At 51.7% G+C, this 26,598-nt stretch overlaps 2 protein-coding genes and 1 long non-coding RNA gene across 6 annotated transcripts; 2 read left to right on the top strand and 1 right to left on the bottom strand.

The window, feature by feature from the left end:
• Nucleotides 1–403: 403 nt before the first annotated feature.
• Nucleotides 404–10,407, bottom strand: LOC125688084 (uncharacterized). Of its 4 annotated transcripts, none has more exons than XR_007374584.1 (4): nt 9,924–10,407; nt 8,044–8,136; nt 6,194–7,957; nt 404–5,712 (listed from the first exon to the last, which is right to left on the bottom strand). It is a non-coding gene; the product is annotated as an uncharacterized LOC125688084 (long non-coding RNA). The 4 variants fall into 4 exon arrangements; XR_007374585.1 differs by having other exon boundaries at nt 404–7,279; nt 7,429–7,957; XR_007374586.1 differs by having other exon boundaries at nt 404–7,526; nt 7,639–7,957.
• Nucleotides 10,408–13,629: 3,222 nt separating this feature from the next.
• On the top strand, nt 13,630–16,875 carry LIPT2 (lipoyl(octanoyl) transferase 2). The gene is made up of 2 exons (XM_048933626.1): nt 13,630–14,108; nt 15,298–16,875. Exons 1-2 carry the CDS (start codon nt 13,649–13,651, stop codon nt 15,528–15,530), a joined length of 693 nt encoding a protein of 230 aa, XP_048789583.1. The 5' UTR covers nt 13,630–13,648; the 3' UTR covers nt 15,531–16,875.
• KCNE3 (potassium voltage-gated channel subfamily E regulatory subunit 3) lies at nt 16,776–19,630 on the top strand. The gene is made up of 2 exons (XM_048933628.1): nt 16,776–17,155; nt 18,126–19,630. The coding sequence occupies exon 2, from the start codon at nt 18,139–18,141 to the stop codon at nt 18,421–18,423; it is 285 nt and encodes a 94-aa protein (XP_048789585.1). The 5' UTR covers nt 16,776–17,155; nt 18,126–18,138; the 3' UTR covers nt 18,424–19,630.
• The last annotated feature ends 6,968 nt before the right edge of the window (nt 19,631–26,598 follow it).

The following is a 26,598-nucleotide window of genomic DNA, read 5'->3' as shown; positions in this document are numbered from 1 at the left end:
GGTCCTCTAGATGTCACCCTATCCTTCTCTTCTGTCAACTGCACCACTCAGCTTGGCATCATCAGCAAATTTCCATCATCTACGTCATTGATAAAGATGCTGAAGGACATCGGTCTCAAGATCACAGAATCACAGAATCACAGAATCACCCGGGTTGGAAGGGACCCCAAGGATCATGTAGTTCCAACCCCCCTGCCTAGCAGGGCCACCAAACATACACATTCAGATCAGGTTGCCCAGGACCCCGTCCAACCTGGCCTTAAACACGTCCAAGGACGGGGCATCCACAACCTCCCTGGGCAGCCCGTTCCAGGGCCTAACCACTCTCCTAGTAAAGAACTTCCCCCTAACATCTAACCTAAATCTTCCCTCCTTCGTGGAGGATGGATCTTCGTGGAAGATGGATCCTTGGGGGACAGCATTCATCACTGACCTCCACCTGGACATAGAGCCAGTGACCACAAACCTCTGGTTGCAGCCACCCAACCAATTCCTTATCCACTGAATTCTCCAGCCCTTGAATACATATCTCACCAATTTAGAGATAAAGATGTGAAAAGGGGAGAAATTAACTTTTTTCATGAGCAGATAGTAACAGGGCAAGGGAGAGCAGTTGCAAAATAAAAGATGGGAGATTTGGATGTCAGCGGGGAAATTCTCACTGAGAGAGTGGTGAAGTGCTGGCACAGGGTGCCCAGAGAGGTGTGGGTGCTCCATTCCTGGAGGTGCTCAAAGCCAGGTTGGATGGGGCCCTGGACAACCTGATCTGGTGCCTGGTTTAGTGGTTGGCATCCCAGCCTGCAGAAGGGGGTTGGAACTGGAGGATTTTGGGGCTCCCTTCCAACCCAAGCTGTTCTATGATCCTATGAACACTTGTCAGACACATAAGGAGATATAAAGTATGACGTTCCTCTTTTCTTACCCCGAGATGAATTAAAAATAACAAGGTAGAACTAAAAGGGCCTCGTTGCTAGGAATCCTGTGCAATGGATGAGTCAGACCTTCAGCCTCCTTCTTCACCGTACAAAATACAGAAGCATAGCTAAAAAAATCTTGACGCGCTCCGAAAAGCGAGGCAGCAATACCAACAAGGGATAGAGATCTAAGAAATTGCTCAAATAAGTTTTGGGTGGATGAAAAATAAAGGAACAGGAACATATCTCCCCTCTGACAATCAGCGTAGCGTGACTGCTATCTTTGTCAGTCAGATAGCTGTTATCTCCACCAGAGACCAAGCTGTAGACACCCAGCGTTTGTGGGACACCTACATTAAAGGTGCTGGTTCCCATTCACATGTTTGATGGTGCATCATGGTATGACGTCTTCCTGGAGAGAGATGTTGTACCACTCACACAAACAGAGTTCTTTGACTTTTGTAACTTGTACTGTCTTTTGTGCCAGGACTTTTTGTACTTTTGTAGGAAGAGTCCCTTCTAAAGAAATAAAAGCACAAGGTTTAAGCACCATAGGACAAAAAAGCACCTGGGAATACGTCAGCAAAAAGAATATAATGTCTCCCACCAAGTAGGATCATGGAATCACAGAATATCCTGAGTTGGAAGGGACCCATAAGGATCATCGAGTCCGACTCCTGGCTCCACACAGCATCACCCAAAAAAAGCACAAGCTGTCACATCTTAAGAAAGATGACTGACATGAATGGCTTCAAAACCATCATGAGAATTTCCCAGTTTGAGTCACACTGGTAGCTGGCATTTCTGATTCCATCTCATTCTGCGCCTGCTCTCAGGGCTGCATGAAGAGATGGACAGAATGGATCCCTAACGGACTCCTGTTCTTGACGTCCTGTATTTCAAGGCAATTAAATTAGTGTGCCTCAGCATGGAGTATCTGACATTTACTCAATAGGAGGATGGGCACAGGAGGAGCTGTGGCAGAGCGGTGTGTTTTCTAGCAGCCCTGCACATCATTTTCCCCAGCAGGTGTGCAATTAAAGAAGACAAACAAGAGCAACAGCTAGGAAATAATGCAAATCTTCCAAGAAAGAACAGAATAGAAAAGCATCTTCTCAAATCCAGCATGGTGCACTCCTCCCGCGTCCTAGGGAAGGGATATGGGAGCAAAGTCAACTCAGTGTTCTGTGTCCAGGCCCAGAAAGCTCCTTGCCTCCTCCTGTGTTATACACCCTGTGGGTGTCCAGCTATTGGCTTGGCTGGGCCACGTTGAGGGGGATATTCTTCTCTGGTAGGACAGGTCTTTTTGAAGTCTGGTAGAGATGTGATCCACGTTTTCCTTGTGCAGATTGTCCAACTGCATCTGTGCATTCCATTTGGAAATTCACGGGTCATCTATTGATGCCGACTCAAAACGGAGTCACAAACATATCAAAAAATTGATGACTTTTTCAGTGATATTGAAACCCATTCTCAAATTCGTTTATCAAAACATAAAGCAAGGCTGCTTATTTTTCACTGTTTACAGGACTGGATGCTCCATCCCTGCAGGCATTCAAGGCCAGGCTGGATGTGGCTCTGGGCAGCCTGGGCTGCTGCTTGGTGACCTGCACACAGCAGGGGTTGGAGCTGGATGAGCGCTGTGCTCCTTTGCAACCCAGGCCATTCTATCATTCTATGATGATTGTGTTTATCCAACGTCTCAACACGCATAAAATTATTTGCCATGCCTTCAGCTTGCCATAATTTAAGTTTCATTTTGAACATTGTTATGGTCTGAAACACAGCCTCAATAAGTTGATTTTCATCTTGAGGATGTGTGTTTAACTCATTGAAACAAGCAGTCCAATCCACCAGAATTGCTATCTCTGTGAGCCATTTTCATCTTCAAGTTTCGGGACCAGTTTTCCTTTTGATCCCATCAACAACTTGATGTCATTTTGTAAATGATGACTTCTTTTCAGCACTTCATCATGAATGACCCACCTGACTTCAGAAAAGCAAATGATCACCCCATCATCAACACCTGTACTTTTAAGGAACTCCTGGAACTGGCCAAGATTTGGTCCCTTGACATTATGAAATTCACAGCTTTGATGACGATTTGCACAACATTATCCATTTTCCAAGCTTTTGTACATAGAAATGTTCTTAGAATCATAGAATCACCAAGGTTGGAAAAGACCTCAAAGCTCCCCCAGTCCAACCGTTCCCCCATTCCCAACAGCTCCCACTAAACCACGTCCCTCAACACAACATCCAGCCTTTCCTTGAACACCCCCAGGCTCGGTGCCTCCACCACATCCCTGGGCATCCATTGCAGTGCCTGACCACCCTTTCTGACAAGTAATACTTCCTCATGTCCAGCCTGAATCTCCCCTGCCACAGCTTGATGTATGATGCAGTGTTACTTCATCAAACATGAGCTGCCGGCAGAATTTGCATCATCTTCTATCGCCTTACCTTCTGTTAATCTTATGAGTTCCTCTTTTTACCAAAAATTGCTGGAGTGCCATCAGATATGGGATATATCAGATACATTGACAAAGGCTAAAGAAAACTGCTTCATTGTAATTTTTACTGCTTCATACAAATGGAGAGACTTGAGTTGTGTCCTTCAGCGACGCCAAAGCAGCCATTCCTTCAATGACATTCATCTGTTATCAATACTCCTAATAAACACAGCAAGTTGAATCACGGAGTGCTTTGAGTTGGAAGGGACGCTTAAAGGCCATCAGGTCCCATTCTCTGCAATGCACAGAGACGCCCACAGCTCCGTCAGGCGTTCGGAGTCCTGCCCAGCCTCACCTCGAATGTCCCCAGGGATGGGGACGTCTCTCTGAGAACTCTGTTGAGCCCTATCTGTAGCATCACTACTTCTATTCCTTGCCAAAGCATCACATTTGAAATTGGCAGCTCTGCTCTCCAAATTTCCTTCCATAGATTTTCCTTTTTCTTCAGTTCTTCTAGTCTGGTTCAAGACCTGCCTGGATGCCAACCTGTGCTACCTGCTATAGGGAACCTGCTTTGGCAGGGGGGTTGAACTCAATGAGCTCTGGAGGTCCCTTCCAACCCCTACAATTCTGTGATTCTGTGAGACAAAATGGTTTAAGAAAAATCCATGGTTTTGTTTCTTTTTTTAATTGGGACAAATGATACCCACTACTCTTTCCATACACGGCTTAATAAACTCATCATTAGTCAATGTCTGTAATTAATTAATTTATTTTTTTTCAGTCAGATTTGCTGTCACATCACCTCATCTCATGCAGTTCCCTCCCTCGGTCAGCAGGAGACAGCTGCACACCACGCTTGCTGGAAGCTCCTGCTTGCTGCAGGCTCTGCTGCTCTTGCTGGGAATAGAAAGAGCTGAGCTGCAGTGCACTTCAGCTTGTGCAAACTGTAGTTGAAGTGAGGCCATTCTCCTTCATCCCACGGCACTTCTGACATCACCCACTGCAACGGCTCCCAGAGTGGAATGAGATGAAGACTTGTGGAGCTCCGGAACAGGTTTGTCCAGAGATGATCATAGAATGGCCTGGGTTGAAAAGGACCACAAGGATGGAGCTGTGGGTCTCCCTTTGCATTGCAGGGATTTGGACCAACTGGGCTTTAAGGGTCCTCCCGACTCAAAGCCTTCTTTGATTCTATAAGACCAACCCATTACTCCATGGGTTTTAGGGCAGGGATGCTCATTATCCCCAAGCATCATTGCTCAGAGCCCCACACAGCTCCAAATTGTAGAGCCCCAGAGATGTGCTGCTGTGCACTGAGCAGAAGAGCCCCTTGCTGTGGGCTGAATCCCCCAGCTTCATGAGAGCTCTGAGCGGATACAGATCCTCACTTGAATGCGTCAATTTTTTTTACCTGGCAAAGGGCAGGGAAGGAAATTACACACTCAGTAAGTGTTAAAATCAGCTCATGTGACGCATGTGCCCCTGCAGAGCCCTCCAGCACTCACAACAACCACGTTACTCAGCTGGCATCACGTCTGCTTTGCTGGTAATAAAATCCAGACATCCTCTTCCTCCCGCGGTCCCATGAACTTTCTCTCTCATTCCGTTTCTCTCCGTTTCTTCGTGTCACTGCAGCTATTCTGGTTCTCTGTCATTTTGCTCCTGGCTTGACACTGATGTTCAACGTTGCTCTGAAGACATTAATCATCATTTGTGTTTTTTTTTTAAGTGTCTTTTCATCTTCTGTTTTTTCCTCCTTTAAGTTTCCTGCCTTCTACATCTGGGATGTTTTCCTGACCTAGTAACTGTAGTATTAAACTTTTCACCTTCAGAGCACAGTGTATGTTGGGGTATTGCAGACCTCCCTCAGGTTTACAGTTAGTTTACTGAAGCTCTTCCACCAAAGGATTTCATTTTTGGAACGAAGTCTGGTTCTGGTCTCACTTATGTTTAAGCGGGCTCACGTTGCACCAGGGAAGGTTCAGGTTGGACAGAAGAGAAACATCTCTTCTCCAAAGGTCATGCAGTGGCAAAGGCTGCCCAGGGAGCTGTGGAGTCACCATTCATTCCTGGAGGTGTTCCTGAGGTGGCACTGAGGGACGCGGTCAATGGACACAGTGGGGTGGGTTGGGGTTGAGCTTGGGAAACCTTGGAGGTCTTCTCCAACCTTAACGATTCTATGACTGGATAAAACCCTTCACAACCTGACCCAACCTGAGAGCAGACCCTGCTTTGAGCAGCAGGTAGGAGCAGAGAGTTTTCCAAATCCTTCCTATGTGAGTCTTGATCCTACAAACCTCCATGGTCCTTTGTCCCACGAATAGGAGAGAAGCAGCAGTTCTCTAATACAGAAGAACAGAGAAGGAAGGGTGGGAACTTCATTAATGCCTGAAGACTGATGCTGTTGAGGTTAGAAAGACACTGAGCATTGCTAAACTGCATTTTCAAGATTGTAAAGCTTTTTACATTCAGAATCTCATTGATAAACAAAGGCAAGCACAATCATTCCCACATCACAAAGCTAAATTCCTTCCCAAATTTCCATTTCCTCACCTCCCGCTCTGTTATTCTACCATACGATTGGACTTGATGATCCTAGAGATCTTATCCAGCCTTAATGATTCTATGAGTGGGCATGGTGGGGACAGCTCGAAGGTTGGATTGGAGGATCTTAAAGGTCTTTTCCAATCTCAATGACTCTATGAATCTATGGCTCTTATTGCACAAGGACTGCAGCACGATTTCTCTGCTTCCCTACTGGTATAATGCCTCAGTAAAACAGCTCAAGATCAATCAGTAAGCAGTGCCATGTACTTGCCTCACCTTTTTTTGTTGTGCTAAATCCAACTGTTGTCAGCTTCCTGCAGGTATGGAAACTAAAGTCAACAAAGCAACAAAGGAGCCAAGCTTTTAAGTGACACCGGATGAGGAGCCAGTCTGACTCCTGGGTCCTGAGGTGTGTAACAACCCACCCTGCCTGCTGCCACCTCTCTATTGATGCAGCCCAGGGTGCTATTGGCCTTCCAGACTGCAAGAGCACACTGCAGGCTCATATCCAGCTTTTCATCCACCAGGATCCCCAAGTTCTTCACTGCAGGGCTGCTATCAGTGAGTTCTCACAGTCCTTGGTGCACTTCCTGGGTCTCCAAAGACCTGCCAACATAAATGCATGCCAGTCCACTCTCTCCCAGTTCAGCTCTTCCAGAGGATCCTCCTTATCAGAGATGTTCTGATGAGTGCTTAACCCAGGTGGGATGGTTCCAGCAGGACTGGCTGCCCCGAGAGGATGCTGACCTCCAGTTACTGGGGACATAGCAGAGACAGGATTTACCTCATCAACGTCATTGAGAGAAGAGCAGTGTGTGCACAGGCCTTTGCTTTGTGAGCAGAATCCCCACCTCCTGGCAGCACGGGGAGCTTGGAGAAGCCACACTGACCTGAGATGGCTCAAAGGACAATGGAGAGAAGCCAAAGTGACACAGAAACTCGCCCCAGCTCTGACCCAGCTCCCCAGGCGCAGCGAGGAGCTTCCTTAACTACTTCCTAAATGCACCCCCGGTGCGTGCAGCCTGCAGCACAGCCTCACACGTACATTTCCTTGTTTTTCTTCTCTTTTGTCACAGCCTCAGGAACGTTTCTTTGAGTCACTGAATACATAATGGAGGTCAGAGCTGTTCTGGCTGTGGGCCACATCCACCAAGATTGTGCTTGAATGAACTGGAGAGCTCTGCCCGAGCGATTCCCTCCCAGCAACCTTGGTGGAAGGTTTGTTGTGGAATAAACCATAGTGACACTGCTCATCCTTCTAAGAGAACCGCAGGACTGTCAGGCCAGGCTCACATCACTCAGTCTGATAACGGTGTGTGATGCCAGGATTTGGCTGACCCTTCTGAGCTACCATATGGGAACCTGTAACGGGCATAAAGGAAAAACGAACTCATGGCTTAAAGCTTCCCAGAGCCAACTCCTTATCATACAATCATAGAATCATTGAGGTTGGAGAAGACCTCAAAGATCACGAGGTCCAACCCCAACCCACTCCCACCGTGCCAACTGACCGTGTTCCTCAGTGCCACATCCCCGTGGCTCTTGAACATCTCCAGGGATGGGGAATGCACCACCTCCCTGTGCCAGTGCTTGATGTGAGGAAGCAGTGCTACAAAATGCAAGAGAGTAGAAAACACAACTCAATCTGACACGAAGAGACATCATCAGATCACCTTAGAGATGTCATTCTGCTTGATTACGGAAGTACTTCCACTACACACCAACCCAAAAGACCTCTCCATCACTGAGGTGCCAGGAACCCAACTGGATGGCAGTGGTTGATCCCCCATGATGAGAGCGATGGAGGAGATGACTTCTGAGCTTCATCCAGTGCAATGGGTGAGAAGAGGCACTTGGTGAAGGTCCCAGAAACACAACCTAGAGTGTTCCAGTTTCCTCAGGGCAGGATTTTTCTTCTGAGATTGTTTAGCCCACAGCAGAGCTGGGCTCTATTCCATGTGCCAAACTCTTGCACACTTCAAATCCTTCCTCTAAGTTCTAAACACAGGGAGCAGTCAGTGCTGGTGCTGGCGTGGCCCTCTGTAAAAGGAGATGGTTTGCCAATTACCCTTTGCTTGAAGAAAGATGGGATTTTGCTCAAAGGCTCAGGGGGGGGATGTGCATACCTGGTGCTGTGAGGGGCACCCAGACTGAGCAGCCCACTCCCAGCTCTGCCCATGACACCAGGACCTTTGTCACCTCTCCATGACATCCTGGTCCTGCCAAAGTCAACAGGAATTTTGTCACCAATGGCACCGGAGCCAAGATGCTGACCTAGCAGCCCCCCTCCTGCAGGCACCTGCCTCACACCTTTGTCCTCCCAGCCCTTTCCTGCTATTAAACCCTGGCTTGCCTCAGCCCTAAAGCTCCCCGAGGGGGTAATGTCCTTCTGCCTGCTGCCTCCTGCCAGAAGAATGGGCCCTGCCTGCTACTACAATCAGAGGAGTTGGTGAGGATTCAAGAAACTCAGCTAGTGCTCAAAGGAAAAGGTAATGCAGAACAGTAAATGATCACATCATGAAGGAAAAACCCTTAACAATGCTCAAAAATAAGGACAGAATGTGAACCATCCGTGGCTCCCTCCCATGCAAATTTCTCCATATCCTCCCTGCCTCAAAAGCAGGATACTGACAGTAAATACCCTAGTTATTCATCCATGTTCACTTCTGCTGCCTTATTTACAAGGATCCCAGACCTACTGCACACAGTTCCCCCCCATCTTACGCAGGCACTGCTGCTGCACGCCAAAAAGGAAGAGCACTTGGCTTTGATGTCCAGCAAGAGCTTGTAGCTTAATCATAAAGAAGGAAATAACTCAATACACACACAATGTGGGTGCAAAATACAAGCGTCTCCTGCCAAGGGCGGGCGCTGCCAGCTGGCCTTGGCCCCGCTGCACCAGCAGAGACCCAAAATTCGGGTGGGGGTTGATGGCTGTGAGCTTCCATTGATGGGACAAGAGGTAATGGCTTCAAGTTGCACCAGGGGGAGGGTCAGGTTGGATGTTAGGGAAAAATGATTCTTTGAAAGAGTGGTAATGCATTGGAATGGGCTGCAGAGGGAGGCAGGGGAGTCACTGTCCTGGAGGTGTTCAAGAACAGGGTAGATGTGGCCCCTGGGGACGTGGTGGAGATGGGTCACCCTTGGTGACCTTAGAGGTCTTTCCTACCTCAGCCATTCTATGATTTTATGAGTCCTTTCGGTGGGAGTGGGTTGGGATTGGCTTTGATTACTTTAGAGGTCTTTTCCAACCTCAACCATTCTATGATTCTATGAGTTGTTGTGGTAGGGGTGGGTTGGGTTGGCCTTGATGACCTTAGAGGTCTTTCCAACCTCAACGACTCTATGATTCTATGAGTCATTATGGTGTAGGTGGGTTGGGATTGGCTTTGATGACCTTAGAGGTCTTTTCCAACCTCAACCATTCTATGATTCTATGAGTTGTTGTGGTAGGGGTGGGTTGGGTTGGCCTTGATGACCTTAGAGGTCTTTCCACCCTCACCAACTCTATGATTCTGAGTCATTATGGTGTAGGTGGGTTGGGGTTAGCCTTGATGACCTTAGAGGTCTTTCCAACCTCAACGACTCTATGATTCTATGAGTCATTATGGTGTAGGTGGGTTGGGGTTAGCCTTGATGACCTTAGAGGTCTTTCCAACCTCAACAGCTCTACAACTGGGGCTGCTGGAGCAAACACGCTCCATGACGAGCTGGCACAGCGATACGGTGACATTCGCAGTGTTGTTTCCCAGGCTGTATCAGTTTTATAACCCACTGCAACAACCGTTCCCTTTTCATCAGGAATGCAGGCAAACAAGGAAAGCGCCTTTCCTTCCCTGCAGACATCCGCAGAGAAGAGCTGCAGCCCTCGTGGTGCTCAGGTGACAGCCGAATTACCAGGCACTACAAAGGGTGGCTGGCCAGCACAGCCTATTTCCGATAAAAACACATTTATTAACATTTGATTCTGCTATAAAATCAAATGCGTATCTCAAGACTTTCATACCTTAATCTCGTCGATAACGTGGAACGCTGAGCTGGGAGCTGGGAACAGCTCTGCCTTTAATGGTTGACTCATTGCACCCCGACCAGACCGACCTATCTTCTCCTTCTGCAATAAAAAGTTACACCAGGAACACGTTATCACTCCTGAAGTCACAGTGTGATTAATTGCAGTGCACATCAACGCAGCGCAATACAGCAAGCTTTATGTATGAGAGCTTTTGTACAGTAACCTCAAGATCTGTGACCTTGGGACACCAGCCCAGAGCCTTGGGCTCTATCAGCCACTGCCATGCCCCAGTCTCCTGTCCCTATGACTTAACCCCCACCCCCAGGCCCTGCTCCTATCTCCTAACTGCTCTCCCTTGTCTTTGGACTCTTTCAGTCGTCCACATTCTCAGCCCCTGTCCCTGTCCGTCCGTGGGCTCCAGAACCAGACCCCAACATCCTGCTCCCCATCCCAATCCCATCCCTCCTGCCTTCCCCCTGTCCCTATCTCTGACTTCCCCATCCCTGGCTCCCATCCCTCATTCCCTATCTCCCACTGCAGACTCCACTCCCTATCTTGTCTCAGGCCATGTTCCACATCCCCAGTGTATCCATCACCATCCACCGCCATCCTCCACCTCTGTCCCCTATCCCTGTCCACATGCTCTGCCCCTGGCCCCCCATCCACATAGGCCCCGTCCATTAACCCCAGCCCCATTTCCCCTGTCCCCAAGCTCATCTCCCATCCACATACACCTGGGCCTTGACTCCTACCCCTGTCCTTGATTTCCTTTTCCCACTCACGACCCCTGCCCATGTCCCATATGCCTTGTACCCATCTCCTACCCACAAATATCTGTCCCCTGTATCCTGCTCCCAGGCCGTCGACCCCATCCTGTCCCCTGTTCCTGGTCCCCTGCTTCCTGTACCAGTGCCAGCCCACTGTTGACATCCACCTGGGTCCCATCCCCAACATCATATTCCCAAGCTTTGTCGTCTGTCTTTCATCTCCTGTCCCCATGTCTGTCCTGTCACTGTCCCTTATTCCAGGTCTCCTATCCCTCTGCCTTTCTGTTATCCACACATACCTGTGCCCTTTTCCTACACTCTATTCCCACACCCTGCTCCCTGTCTTTGATCCCATGGGGATCTGTGGTCTACTCTTGTCTAGGTCTGTGCCCTACTCTTGTACCCCCCTTCCCAGTCCCCTATCTCTGTCCCTGTGCCAGTCCCCTACCCACATACATGCAGATTCTGTCCCCTATTCCATGACCTCATTCCCCTGTTTCCCACCCACACCTACGTGGGCCCCAGGCCCTATATCCTAATCCCTGGCCCCATACCCAGTCCTCAATTGTCTGTCACCACTTCCATTCCCCATTTCTCCTTATCTCCTACCCCTGCCCCCTCCCCACACACACCTGTCCCCTATATCCATTCCCAAGCACTGCTTCCTATTCTCGATCCCCTGTCCTCCATTCCTGGTCCATCACCCACATCCCCTGTATTCTAATCTCAGTTCCTAATTCAATATCCCAATTCCATACCCTGCCCCCATGCTTCTGCCTTCTTCTGCTCTCTATTCCCGGTCTCTTATTCTCTGCTGTCTTAATTCTGTCCCCTATATTCTATTTCCAGACCCCATTTCCTGCCCTCAAACCCCTGTCCCCACGCTTGTCCCCTGTCCTTGTCTACTATTTCTGGTCTCCTTTCCTTGTGTCTGTCTTCTTCCCACAAATACTTGGGCCCTGGCCCCTATATCCTAATCCCAGGCCCTATCCCCTGTTCCCAGTCCTCTGTTCTCATGCCTGTCCCCTATTCCTGCTCTCTCATCCCCTGTCCCTGTGCCTACCCCATACCCACACATACCTGTCCCTTGCACCCTATACACCATTCCCAGGCTGATTCCTATCCCCACAACCACCCTGTCCCTTATTGCTGCTCTCTTAACACCATGACTTCCCTCTGCCCATATACACCTGGGTCCTTCCCCCAAGATCCTATTCCTTGCCTCCAATTCCCCCTCCCCATGTACACTTGTCCCCTGACCCCAATAACCCGTTCCTAGGCCTTGTTTCCCATCCCTCATCCCCTGGGTTCCACAGCTGAGTCCTAATCCTGGGCCCTATAAACTGTCCCCATGCCTCTTCCCTACCCACATACACTTGTCCCCTACCCCCTATATCCTATTCTCAGGCCTTGTTTCCTGCCCCCTATATACACACACCTTGGCCCTATATCCTAATCTCAGGCACTATTTCCTGTCCCCATGCCTGCCCCCTACCCACATACATTTGTCCCCTATCCCCTATATCCCATTCCCAGGCCCTGTCCCCTTCCTACACTCGCCTGGGCCCTATATCCTAATCCCAGGCCGTATTCCCAGTCCTGTCCCTACACCTGCTCCCAACCCACATACACTTGTCCCCTACCTCCTATATCCCTTTCCTAGGTCTTGTTTCCTGTCCCCTTCCTACATATATCAGGGCCTTATTCCCAGTCTCCTGTTCCCACACCTGCTCCCAACCCCCATATACTTTGTCCCTTGTCCCATATATTCCCTTCCCAAGCCCTGTCCCTTTCCCACACCCACCTGGGCCCTATATCCTAATCCCAGACCATATTCCCTGTCCCCAATCCCCTGCCCCATATCTGTTCCCTAGTCCCCTATATCCTTATATCCCTATAGCCTTATTTCCTGCCCCCTACAAACAAATACCTGGGCCATATATCTTAATCTTAAACCCTATAACCTGTCCCCACACCTGCCCCATACCCACATACACCCACCCCACTTCCCCTATATTCCATTCTAAGAACTCTGCCCCCTCCCCACACACAACCGGGCCTTAGATCCTAATCCCAGACCATTCTCCCTGTCCCCATTCCTGTTCCTTACCCAAAAACACCTACACCTACCCCCGCCCCTTATATCCCATTTCCAGACCTTGTTTCCTATCCTCTTCCTACATATACCAGGGTCCTACATCCTAATCCCAGGCCCTATTCCCAGTCCCCTGTCCCCAAGCATTGCCCCCTACTCTCATACACCCATCCCCTGTCCCCTATATCCCATTACCAGACCCTCCCTAATCCCAGAGCATATTCCCTGTCCCCATATCTGTTCCCTAGCCATACACACAGATCCCTTCCCCCTATATCCCATTCCTAAGCCTCGTTTCCTGTCCCCTATATATACCTGGGTTCTATATCTTAATCCCAAGCCCTATAACCTGTCCCCTACACACACACACACACCCCTTCTCCTATATTCCATTCTAAGAACCCTATCCCCTTTCCACACCCACGTGGGCCCTCTATTCTAACCCCAGGCCCTATTCTCAGTCCCCTGCCCCCACACCTACTCCCAACTCACATACACCTATCCCCTATATCCCATTCCCAGGCCCTATTCCCTATCCCACATCTCCAGCCCTATATCCCACTCCCAGCTCTCATTTCCCATCCTACAGGCCACGCCCCCTTCTACAGACCACGCCTCCACCTACAGACCACGCCCCATTTCCCAAGCACCATCGCAAACCAGACCACACCCATACCCTCAGGCCACGCCCACACCCTCAGGCCCCGCTCCACCTCCGGTCTATAACCCAACCTTCAGGCCACGCCCCATTTTCCCAAGCCCCGCCCACACTCGGCTGGCCACGCTCACATCCATCAGACCACGCCTACGTTCATCAGGCCACGCCCACACCCTCAGGCCACGCCCCCTCCGCCACCATGCCGGCTCCGGCCGTGCGGGCGGTCTCGTTGGGTTTGCGGCCTTACGAAGAAGCGTTGCGGGTTCAGCAGCGATGCGTGGCGGCTGCGCGGGCGGCTCGAGGCCCTCCTCCACGTCCTCCATTCGAATGCGTGGTGCTGAGCGAACCCGCAAAGCCCGTATACGCGTGGGGGCTGCGAGGTGCCCCGACTGAGAGAGAGGCGGAGCGGCTGCGGGCGGCCGGCGCGGGGTTGGCGGCGGTGCGGAGGGGCGGCAGCGTGACGTTCCACGGGCCGGGGCAGCTGTTGGCTTTCCCCGTGTTGGATCTGAAGGCGCGGGGAATTCAGCTGCGGGGCTTCGTGGAGAGGTTGCAGGACGTGGCGGTGCGGCTGTGCCGGAGGGTCGGGGCGATGAGTGCCGCCGGGCGACCGCCGCCTTACACCGGAGTGTGGGTGGGGGAAGGCAAAGTGTGCGCCGTCGGTGAGCGATGTGGGGGGGGGGGGAAGGGAGGGAGAGTGGACTGGAGGGGTTTTGGGGAAGTGGGGGGGTTGCAAAGGGTGTGTGCAATGTGGGGTGGCGCTGAGGGTACATGCTTGGTGAGGGGGGAGATGCATGGGGTGTGTGCAGCAGGGGTTTTGCACGGTGGTGCATCAGGGAATGGGCGTGCATGGGGCTTGGGAAGGTGGGGGGGATTGCAAAGGGTGTGTGTGCAATGTGGGGGGGCGCTGAGGGTACCTGCGTGGTTGGGGGGGATGCATCATTAGGAGATGTGCAGTGGGGTAGGGATGCACAGGGATGTGTGTACCAGGGGTCTTGTGTGGGAGGGTGCACACGCATGGGGTGTGCAGAAGGAGTTTTGAATAGGGGGGGGGGGGGTGCACATGCATGGGGTTTTGGGGCATGGGGGGATTGTAAATGTGGGGGTACACTGAGGGTGCATGCATGGTGGGGGGAGCATGCATTGAGAGGTGTGCATGGGTGGGGGGATGCATAGCAGTGTGTGCAGAAGGAGTTTTGCACGGGGGTTGCACATGCATGGGGTTTTGGGGTGTGGGGGGGTTGCAAAGAGCGTGTGTGCAATGTGGGGGTGTGCTGAGGGTGCATGCATTGAGGGGGGGGGAGAATGCAGAGGGGTGTGTGCACTGGGAGGTGTGCACAAAGGGGAATGCAGTGGGAGAAGTTTGCATTGGAGGATGAGTTGAGTGAGGGATTGTGCACCAGGGGATGTGTGTGCATGGGGGGGGAGGGGGAATACACAAGGGTGAGTGCATGGGGGAGGTATGCGTTGGGATGCATACACCAGGGGATGTGCATGGCAGTGGGGATGCACAGGATTGTGTGCAGTGGGGAGTTTGCATAGGGCTGCGTGCATTGGGATGTATGTGCAGGGGTGGGATGGGGGGGGGGTCATGGACTGATGGGATGGTGCATGGGAGGGGGAACACCATGGGGAGGGTGCATAAAGGAGGCGTGCTCAGGGCTCATGTGCATGGAACAAGGAATGCAGCAGGATGGGGCATGCAGATGTGGCTGTGCACAAAGGTGCAGTGTGTGCAGGGAGGTTTGCATGGAGGGATGCATGAGGGGTGCAGCGCTTGGGGGGTGGACGACACACGCAGGTGGGTGCTGCCCTGGGGAGGGCCGTGCTGATGGGTGCCTCATCCCTTAGGGGTGCACTGTGGGAACCACATCACCTCCCACGGGCTGGCACTGAATTGCTGCACTGACCTCTCCTGGTTCGAGCACATCGTGCCCTGTGGGCTGGAGGGGACGACGGCCACTTCACTGAGCCACGAATTGGGCCGCCACGTCACCGTTGAGGACATCCTCGAGCCTTTCCTTGAATCCTTCCAGGAGGTCTTTGACTGCACTGTGGTGTTTTCTGAGGAGCCCAGGGACTAAGAAGGTGCAGGGTGATGGAAAGAGTCACATCCCACAGGTGCCGGAGCACACAGATGGTGTGGGATGGTTGGAGGCTGTCCCCAATGCCACGTCCTCACCGTGGCCACGTCTCGCTGCTGAGATGCTGTGGGGAAAAAAAGGCCCTTGTTAGGACCAGGGGTGGACCTGCAGAACTCAGGTCATGTCCTCAGCAAGCACTTTGGTGGTTTGAATTCCTCTCTCCTCAAAAAGTCTGACCTTGGAGTGAATGCTTTGAGCAAAAAGGGAGAGGTGTTGCTTGGTGAAGTGCTCTTATCTCCTTGCTGCTGTGCAAAAGTCAGTGTTGGTTTTATATAAAGAGAGTTGGTGGGAACGTTGGCTGCTGGTGCTTTGCTGTGTGCTCTGTGAACGCTGTCACTGTCCCCTAGGTTCCTCTGGAACTGTGAGTTAAGAGGGACTAAAGGCCACCAAGGAGAGGCTGAAGGCCACCAACGAGGGACTAAAGGTCATCAGAGAGGGATTAAAGGCCACCAAGGGGGACTAAAGGCCACCAGAGAGGCTAAAGGCCACTGAAGGGGAAATAAAGGTGAAAAAGGGGGACTGAAGACCACCAAAGAGGGACTAGAAGCCATCAGAGTGGAACAGAAGGCCACCAAAGAGGCACTAAAGACCACCAAAAGGGGACTAGAGGCTACCAAAGAGGCTAAAGGCCACCAAAGAGTGACTAAAAGCCACCAAAGGGGGGATGATTAAAAGCCACCAAAGAGGGACTAAAATTTACCAAAGGGGGGGGTCTGAAGTCACCATAGAGGCTAAAGGCTACCAAAAGTTACAATAGACCATCAGAGGGGGACTGAAGGCCACCAAAGAGAGTCTGAAGGACACCAAAGGGGGACTAAAAGCCACCAAAAGGCAACTGAAGTCACCAGAGAGAGGCTAAAGACCACCAAAGGGGGATAAAAGGCCACCAAAAGAGGACTGAAGTCAACAGACAGAGGCCAAAGGGGAGCTAAAGGCCACCAAAAGAACCAAAGGCCACTGGTTGGGGGGGACTGAAAGCCACCGACAAGGGACTGAAAGCCACCAACAAGAGACTAAAAGCCACCAAAGAGGGGCTAAAGCCACCAAGATAGTGCTGATATGGTGGGAAGGAGGGAGGAAAGGGATTGGGGTACCAGCAGGGTGTTGGCATCGTCACCTCTTCCAAGGTCACAGCATCTATCCCAGGGCCCCGATGGTTTGTGACACAATGATATTGCTGGGGCTGCATTGGGGCAGGGAGGGTCCCAATGGGAAGCAATATCCCATTTCATCCCCAGCAGGCTCAGTGCCTGCTGCAGGGCTTGGGGACAGCATGGACATCCGGAGGAGGGACAGGAAAGTGTGACCGGCAGCGTGCGAGAAGGGAAAGGCAGGATCCACCCGGACAGCCCCATAAAAACCTCCTGCATCCGGGCCGAGGAGATCACACAACAGGACTGCAGGCTTTGGGGACACACTGGTAGCCACCATCGGGGCTGGGTGGCTTTGGCAGGTGGCTCTGCCCCAGGAAGGGGAGGAGGCTGCGGCACTCCCAGCCCGGTTGGCGGCCGCGATGCTCCAGTCCCAGTTCAACCCGGCGGCCGTGCAGGCAGTGAGGGCAACCGGTGAGTGCAACCAACCCTTTCCCCCTTACCTTGTCCACCCCAATCCCAAATTGCAGCAAACTGCAAACTGCTGCGGGGCTCTGCAGGTGGGAAATGCTGTTTTTTTGCTCCAAGTCCCCTGGCTTCCCTCTATGGGATTAATGGTGTTTGGAAAGAGAGTGAGGGTCCAAGGGTGAATTCTCCCAACCCTCCCCACTTCTCCCCCCCCCCCCCCCCACTTCCCCGGACCCTTTTTTTTCCCTTGCTGAATGCATTTTGCATTTGAGGAATGCTTTTTGGAGGAGCACAGGGGCGCAGGTTGGGGGTCTGGAGGGGCTTTGGGATCAGTCTTGCCCACGGGGCTGGAAATTCTGGGAAGATTTGGGGCAGTGACCCCTTGGTGAGGGTCCATGGGGGCATGTGAGGTCAGTGCCTCCCTTACCAGGGTTCTGAATGGGTGAATGGGGTCTGTGCGTGGCACAATCAGTTCTGGAGCTGTTATTTAGGATGCCCATCAGTTGGGGTCTGGGGGGACCCCCATGCTGGCTAAGGGGTAACATTGACCCCAGTGGGGTCATTTGGAGCTGATGTTGTCGGGATGGGGAACACAGAGGGATCTCTGGGGTCTGTTTCTACATGGGAAGTGCTTGGTGTGGTTGCATCCGTCTGTCTGTCCATCAGAGGATGTCCGACAGTCATCTGTGCCTGAGAACCAAGCAGCTTCATCCGGGTTCTCTTAAAGTGCCTTCATTCAAAAAGAATTCAACGCTCCTAATTGGGTTTAAGGGGGAGGAAGGGATTTAATGAAGGGAGCAGCAAGGTGGGTGCTGTGGCTCTGTACTCTGCCAATGGGGTTGGGGCTGGATGTGGGTTTTTTTTCCTCCGTCAAACCATGCCTTGAGGACCGTTTGGGGGCTCATCCTCAGCCCCAACATCACCCGGGGCACCCCATCCGTGGGGCTGACGCTGCTGCTGCTGCTGCCCCACACAGGCTTGGCGAGGAGATGGAGGAGGACAACAGGACGGAGCAGTGGCACCGCAGCCTCCAAGCAATGCTGGATGCCTTGAACCAAACCATACACGGGGCCATCCTCCGCCCCAGCACCCCTCACAATGCCAGCACCCGTGCCAGCCGGGATGATAATTCCTACCTGTACATCCTCTTCGTCATGACGCTCTTCGCAGCCACCGTGGGCAGCCTCATCCTGGGCTACACCCGATCCCGAAAGGTGGACAAGCGCAGCGATCCGTACCACGTCTACATCAAGAATAGGGTCTCCATGATCTAAGCCCGGTGCCTCCTGTGGAAAGAACCCCACGGTGCCCAGCCCTGGTGTGAGGCAGGAGCACCGGTGTCACCTGCAGGCAGGTCCCGGTGCTACAGAACCACCACAGCTGGGGACGTGGGGGTGGTGGAGATGGTTACTTTCCCACTGTTCTCATGACTTACTGAGGCTGGCACAGGCTGTAAAGGAGGAAAATTCCCTGCTCAGACCACCAGCATCACGTCTGAAGCGCACTCTGCACTGCTTAGCGTGGGTTTTTCTGTGGCTAAAAGCTGTGATTTCAGAGCCAGGCTGAACCCCGCGCTTCACTGGTGGGGAATTAAAGGAGGTGGTGGTTCTTGAGATGAGTTGCATCTGCTTTTTCTCCACCTGGCTCTGGGCTGGTCAAAGAGCCACAGTTTGGGCATCGTAGCCCCATTCCATGGCCTGGGGTGACATCTCCATTCTGCCAGTGTTGGGTGAACCATGCAAGCCTGGTTGGACCCTGGGGGCTGCAGAGATTTTCCTGCTTCCTTCCTACAGGGTGCTGCCGGCTGTAGCTTTGCCCTTTTGTACCTTAGCTGCCAAATATGTTTTTCCAAGGGGTGAGCACACAGTGGCAAATGGGAAGGGGACATGCTCAGGTCCTCCTGGGCTCTTTGGCTTTCTTTGTCCCTGCTGTGAAAGCAGCTCAGTTGGGGTTTGGTTATGGCTTGGCCAGCGGCCAGGAGGATGAATGCCCTTGTTCCTGTCCTTGAGATCAGGCTGCCTGCTGGGGACAACGCGGTGAGTTGGCCACAGTGTCCATCGTGGTCCCTGGGATGTCTTAATCTTCTCATAATGGCATAATTAATATCTGTAATTGCAGCCAGACTGGCTGCCTTTAAAGCATTCACCAAGCCCTGACCCAAAACATGGGACGTCAGTGTTTTGGAGAGGGCTGGCAACCTGGGCACAATGGTGGCACTGACTCACCCAGCAGATTTAGGATTTGCTTTGCTTTCAGCCATGCTCTGGGCATAGAAACTGACACAGAGATCTGGGAGGAGCCCTGGGGGGTCCCTGTTTTGGGGTCAGCTCTGGTTTCTATGCCAGGTGAGCGGTGCAAATGCCACTGTCATGCACAACCCCTGGGAGGGGGCTCAGGAGGGTTTGTTGTGTTTGCATTGCAGTTACAACGTTGGGAAAAGCAAACAAACCTGCTCTCTGCAAATAAAGCAGGGGACATACAGTAGGCAGGGACAGCCAGAGAACATCCTCCTTCCCTGAGTGGGTTTGTGCTCCGGTCTTCTCCCCTTGTGTGGCACTGATCATCCTCTAGTACCCCCTGTGCTGGGGCTGGATGGGGTTCCCCATGATGAGATGGATCAGTGGGTGCAGCATGGTTAACATCCCACCCATAGCCCAGGAGGTGTGGCCATCCCAATGGCCATTGGCACTTCTGGGAGATACTGGGACAGAGCTGGTGACCCCAGAGTCCCTTATGCTGCTACAGTGTACAGTTGGAGGGGAGAACAGCTGTGTCACAAGATGTGTTGACAGAATTGAAAAGAAAAAAAACAAAAACCAACACTGCTTTCCCCTAAATCTGAAATCTTTCAAGGAAAAAAAGCCCTCGTGCAAGAGGTCACCGTCCACCATTGGCAGCTCCTTCACCCACCTGTCCCTGCCATTAAATTCAAGTGAGGGCCCATAGCCTGCATGCAACAGAGCAACTTGGGTGCCCCCACCTTGGGGATAGACCCCACCATGCTGGGTGACAAAGGTTCCAGTGCCATCTGGTGGCAGCTGGTCATATCTCCGTGGGTGTCCTCACGCAACTGCACTGTGCTGAGCTCCAGGTGATGCTTGGAGGGGTGTGGAAACATTGGGACAGGTGGGACATCCCCCAAATGGGCTCGATTCTGCTGCCAGGGGCTAATTAGGGGCTCATCCTGCAGCTGAGAAGCTCCTCATTGAAGCCAGCCAATGCCCTTGCTCCTTGTGCTCAGCTCATCTTGGGTTTTAAGAGCACAGAGCTAAAGCAGCACTGTCCTTGGCTGAATCATTAAATCAAAGCATGCACATTGCAGCTGGCTGCATTAGGATTTTAAACAATGCAGCCAGAGGAATAGAGCTCATGTGAGGCCAATTGATTCAGTCCTGGTTGTGGCGTTTTGTTTGTTTGTTTTTTCAGCACACAGCAATGAATAAGAGGTGAGACAACGGCTGTAACCAGTTTGCCTGGGCCTTGGGAAAGAATTTGGCAAAACTGTGTGCATAGGAAGCTGAGGCTGACCTTGCAGTAATGCAGCTTGTGTGCCTGATATGCTCCCCCTGCACTGCAGCATGGGGGTCCCCTGTTCCTTTCCAGGGTAACTTCTCCAGAGCCTCTCTCTTGGCTGTTCCAATAACACACTGTGATCAGGGGCAGATGCTGCAGCACAAGGAGGCAGAGTCCTATAGCAAATGTGGTTTCAAGCAGTGACTTTAATTACTCATTACTGCCCACCTTCCTCTGAAGCAAGATAGAAGAGGTGATGTCCTCCTGTGAGGTACCCAGCTGTGGCTGATGTGGGTGATGAGGTGACTGTAGGCTTCCCCTTCAGCTCAGAAGCCCTCGTTGACCCAAACATCCATTTCTGTTGAATAACAGTTCATCTCACTCCAGACACAGCCTCTCTCACACCTGGAAGCAATCAGATGCTTTAGATAAAGACGTGGCAATCCCAAACTGGTGCTAAAAGCTGCCCAATTAATTAGCAGCTGAGCCCTCAGAAGGCAGAGTCCAGATTTGGGGTGATATTGGACTCCCTCTATGCAGCCCCAGCTCTCTTTGCACCCTGCAGGTCTGTTTCCCCTTTCTCTGCTCCTTTTTGCCTTTGCCCCCTCCTGCTGAGGAGCCAGGGTCAATGCAGCTGTAGGTATGTGCTGGTGATAAGCTGCAGTGAACTTATCAGAAATGCAATTGTAAAACCAGCCATTGGGACTGTGATCATAGGTCAGGGCAGTTCGGCTCGATTCCCATCTGGGTACCAAAGGAGCTGCTCAGCATAGCACGCATCTGAGCTATTAATACCTAGCAGGGAGGCTTAAAAATAACCAGCTCTGGCTTGGAAAGGACAAACTTTGATATATAAGGGGGGTCAGTGACCCAAGCCAGCTTCCCTGGCGTGCTGAAGTTCCCTGCAGTGAAATCATAGGAAGGAGGTGGAGAGCTAGGACACAGCTTGTCCCAGAGCAGAGCTGGAGGCACCAGGAGGAGTGGGGATGCTGGCTGTGGTTTTCCTGCCCTGTGCTTCTCAATGAGAACTGCTGCACCTGAGGCTGAGTTGACAGAGCCTGAGTTAAAATGCACTTTACAGGATAGGGCAAGATGAGCTTGAGTTTCTCTGTGCTTGCTAGCTCAAGGGTGCTGCCTCAGATATGTGTCCACGGGCAGAACTGGACCTGTGCTGTGTTTTCAGGGTGCTTTGTTTGCAGCAAGAAGCAGGAGAGCAGTTCCTGGCTCTTGCTTTGGGGTTTTCAAGCAGCTCTGAGTTGTACAGTTATGGTTGTTTAGGGATTCAAGTCTTCAGCAAACTAAAGAGCACATTTCCATGCAGGAGAGTTCAGGGTCAGGCTTCCCCAGGGCTGACACAAAGCATGAAGCCAGGACAGCCAGCGGTTCCTATTATCAGTGGTCCCCTGCTGTGTCCTCCCTGCTTCCATTCTCTGTGCTCTGCCTGCATTTTGGCTGCTTTAGATCAGCTTAAAGATGGCATTCAACCTCCAGAGACACCTCCCCGAGCAGCATGCAATCCCCTGGCATGGGTGGTGCTACTGCCTGGCTTTAGGGCTGTGATGTCTGCCTGGAAATATGGTACTCTGAGAGAGGCAAGTAAAGCAATGGGAGCTGCTGTGCAACTACCAGGTAACCCAAGAGGCACAGCGTGTTCGTGATCCATAAATAATAAAACAAAAGCTGTGCTGCAGAGCGAGGGCATGCAGAATGCAGCTGGGTTCATGCTGCATGACCCATCCCACCGCAGGATCTGGGGGGGAGGTAACCAATGGGAACGCCGTGGGAGGGAGCCCCAAGCCCTGTGCAGGGTATCTGGAACCAACTGCATGCCATGAAATTGCCATGGAAACACCGTGCCTACCCGGTGCTGAGGCTCTCCGGTGCAGGGCTAATCCTGTTTGTCACGGGTGAGGGTTTGCTCTGCAGTGCCAGGTCCCTGGGGATGCTATCACGACTGTGCAGATGGTTTTTCCTTCTGATGTGCAGTGACATCGTTGTGAGCTCAGCCATTTTTCTGCAGGAAAACATCGAAGGCGTTGCTCAGGAGCAAAATTTGCACGCCATTGTTCAGGGTTAGGATGCTGCAAACTCAGCCCTGGGGCATTCAGCTGTGCCAAAGGGAATGCTCTTCCTCCCTGCACAAATGCAAATCCCAAACAGAAGCTGTGTGCGATGAACAAGTCTATTAACTTAGGTTATTTTGTCCACATTAAACAAAAGTGCTCATTCTGGGGGGAAGGGGAGGGGAGTTATTGACCATTCCACAGCTGCAGTTACGCTCCACGAGGATGCCCTGAGTTTCAGGGCAGCAGCACAGCACACAGAGCCATGCACACATGCATTTTGGCAAGAATGAAGTCATCCCTTCCAGCTGAGCTCTGCCACAGTCTGCCTGCAGGCTCTCACCATTCTCTTCCATTGCAGCAAACTGTGTCCCACCTTGTATTTCTCTCTAGCCATAGGGCTCAGGTTTTTTTGGCTCAGGTTTTAGGCCCCAGAGTGTTTGATGCTGCTCTGTATATGGCACACTGTCCTCTGTGGATTGCTGGGAGAGAAGCAACGTGCCTTGGTCCAATATCAGCATCACTATGGCTGCTTCTTCACTGCTCTCCTTTGGGGCTAGCTGAGCACACATAGGAAGGCAGATCACACTGACCTGAGATGCATTATGAGATCCCACAGAGAGCTTTTAACCCCTTCACACTGCAGTTATTCCCATGAAAGAAAGAACAGGTGAAAGCTTTTATCTTCTGTTTTATTTGTTCTTCAGGGAGCAGCAGAGATAAATTGATGGATTGGTAATTTTCTTATCTAAGTATCAGTAATGATGGTCAAATCCTGCTGTTAATTGCATCCAGGAAGGTGAGCACTGATAACACAGTGTGAGCATGGCCGGCACCATCCTACATGAAGGTATCCCAAAGTTGCAGCCTGCTTGCTCTGATGGCACAAAATCCCTCTTCAGAATAACTTAAAGCTCTCAGTAAACACATAAAGAAAAAACAAAACAAAACAGCCAAGAATTGAAGCATTTGAAATACAAAGCTTAATTTTAACAGTCCCTCTTATTGCCTTTCCAAAGAGGTACAGAGTTCTAGTAAGAAGCATTTCTGTTTGGCAGGCCTTGAAAAGGTATTTAATGTAGGCATTGTCCTTTTTTTGTTTTGGTGGCAAATGAAGCTTGTAGAGGCTGAAGCTCCTGTTATGCTGAGCCTTGGCTCTCCCTTGTAAACAAAACACAAAAGAGCAGGAAAGAGCAGCAAAGGTACGAAGAGCAGCAGCTGTGCCTCAGGCTGACTGTCAGGTGCAAATTCCCTGAGGGTGTAAATTCCCTTGTGAGATCTGGAAAAACGTGCTGGCATCAGGCTGATGGGGCACTGCTTTAACTTGAGCCCTGCTGGGCTCGAGATTACATCACGTTGCTACGGACGACACATCCTTATGTGGAGGCACGTGAGAAGGACAGGAAAAAATAAGAATGACACGAGGAAGTGGCTGGCATTGGGTCCACAAGCCTCCGGGGTGAAGCTGGAGGTGATGGGAAGTGTAGTGCTGCATGGTTTGCTCTCTGTTGGGCTGCAGTCACCTCTGGCAGCTCTGGTTGCAGGCCCCTGTCAAAGAACAACAGAAACGTGAAGGTTGGAAAAGATCTTTAAGTTCCCCACACCCAACCCACCCACTGTGTCCCTCAGTGCCACATCTCCATGGCTCTGTTCACCCAGGATAGTGACCCCAGCATTGTCTGGGTAGCTGTGCCAGTGTCTGACTGCAGAAGGCACAGACTCACACTGACTCACAGAAGGAAGTTCTAACACTCGACCTTAACCTCCCCTGGTGCAACTCGAGGCCGTTGCCTCTCACCCCATTGCTGGTTACCAGGGAACCTCTTCCTTCTAGCAATAATCACAAGTTATGCAATTAAGGAAAAGCAACCTAAAAGGATTTTTAAATACAGCAAAACATTCCAGAAAGCTGACTAGTTTTTCTAGCCAACCACAAATCACAACCACAAATTGGTGACACACTGGCACAGGTTGCCCAAGGAGGCTGTGGATGCCCCATCCCTGCAGGCATTCAAGGCCAGGCTGGATGTGGCTCTGGGCAGCCTGGGCTGCTGGCTGGCGACCTGCACACAGCAGGGCTTGGAACTGGATGAGCGCTGTGCTCCTTTGCAACCCAGGCATTCTATGATTCTACGATGAGGGGAAAATTCTTTTGAGGACTGGCAGCCAAACTGCCCTGGGACCCCTGAGTGGACACTGCATACAGAATCACAGAATCACAGAATTGTAGGGGTTGGAAGGGACCTCCAGAGCTCATCGAGTCCAACCCCCTGCCAAAGCAGGTTCCCTACAGCAGGTCGCACAGGTCAGCATCCAGGCAGGTCTTGAACATCTCCAGAGAAGGAGACTCCACCACCTCCCTGGGCAGCCTGTTCCAGTGCTCCGTCACCTCACTGTAAAGAAGTTCTTGCGCACATTGGTGCAGAACTTCCTATGCTGCAGTTTCCGGCTGTTTCCCCTCGTCCTGTCTCCACTCCCCACTGAACAGAGTCCGGCCTCGCCATTCTGCCCCCCACACCTCAGATACTGACAGACCTGGATCAGGTCCCCTCTCAGCCTTCTTTTCTCAAGGCTGAACAGATCCAGTTCACTCAGCCTTTCCCCATAGCAGAGATGCTCCAGGCCCCTCACCATCTTGGTGGCCCTCCGCTGGACTCTTCCAAGAGATCCCTGTCTGTTTTGTACTGGGGAGCCCAGAACTGGACGCAGTGCTCCAGGTGAGACCTCACCAGGGCAGAGCAGAGGGGGAGGATCACCTCCTTCGACCTACTGGCCACGCTCTTTTTAATGCAGGCCAGGATGCCATTGGCCCTCTTGGCCACAAGGGCACACTGCTGGCTCATGGCCAACATGTCGTCCATCAGGACACCCAGGTCCCTCTCATCCCCCAACCTGTACCGCTGCATGCCATTATTCCTCCCCAGATTCAAGACTCTACACTTGCTTTTGTTAAACCTCATCCGGTTTTTTTCTGCCCAGAAAAAATACCTTTCACATATTCCCAAGGCTGACACATGCACACCTGCACCGTGCTGATAGCTTGTCCTGATAGGGGCAGTTGCCATGACCAAGGTGCAGACCTTGCAGTTGGCTTTGCTGAACCTCATGAGGTTTTCCTGGTCCCACTGCTCAGCCTCTTCCCTTGTCCACAGATGCACTGAAGTCACCCATGATGTCTGGTTCCCTCACCGTACCACTGTCCAGGTTATGTGGGGTCAGTGGGCATGCTGGGGGTGGGTTGAGGTTGGGCTTGGGGATCTTGGAGGTCTTCTCCAGCCTTAACAATTCCTTGAATTTGCTACACCTCTCTGCAGGCAAGTCTTGGAGCTAGACCTGTGGTCCCATGGATTCATCTACAGCCAGATCTTCCTTCTTCCTTATCTTCATCATCCAGACTCGGTCAGAAGATCCTTGGGATGGATTTTAGGGCATTTCCAAGTGCTCTCAGCACAGCACTGAGGGACACGATGCAGCGGGGATGAGTTGGGATTGGACTTAAGGGCCTCAGAGGTCTTTTCCAACCTCAACAATTCTTTGTTTCTTCTCCCTCTACACCACAGCCAACCTCAGCACAGACCTAACAGGAGACTTATGCTGATTTATTTCCTCCTCACTTATTCTTCAGCTGCCATTTACCAGCAGTGCAGTGGAACAGAAGTGATGTAAAGGTTCCCCTCCCTTCCCTGGTGCAGTCCTTTGGACTTCTGGATCATTCCATTCTGTAATTTACACTTCACAGGGTACACCTGCATTTACACTATGCTGCCTCAGCACCCCAGACCTCATCCCTGCACATCTCCTCCACCCCCCATTGCCTCACCCTCTCCCTCTGTGCTATTTCCAACTGAAGGAGCGGCACCATCACAGGCACTT

The sequence above is a fragment of the Lagopus muta genome, chromosome 1 (genome assembly GCF_023343835.1).
Source record: "Lagopus muta isolate bLagMut1 chromosome 1, bLagMut1 primary, whole genome shotgun sequence".
In the NCBI taxonomy this organism is placed as follows: Eukaryota; Metazoa; Chordata; class Aves; order Galliformes; family Phasianidae; genus Lagopus; species Lagopus muta.
Note: the sequence above shows the minus strand (reverse complement) of the source record. Positions and strands in the feature narration are given on the sequence as shown.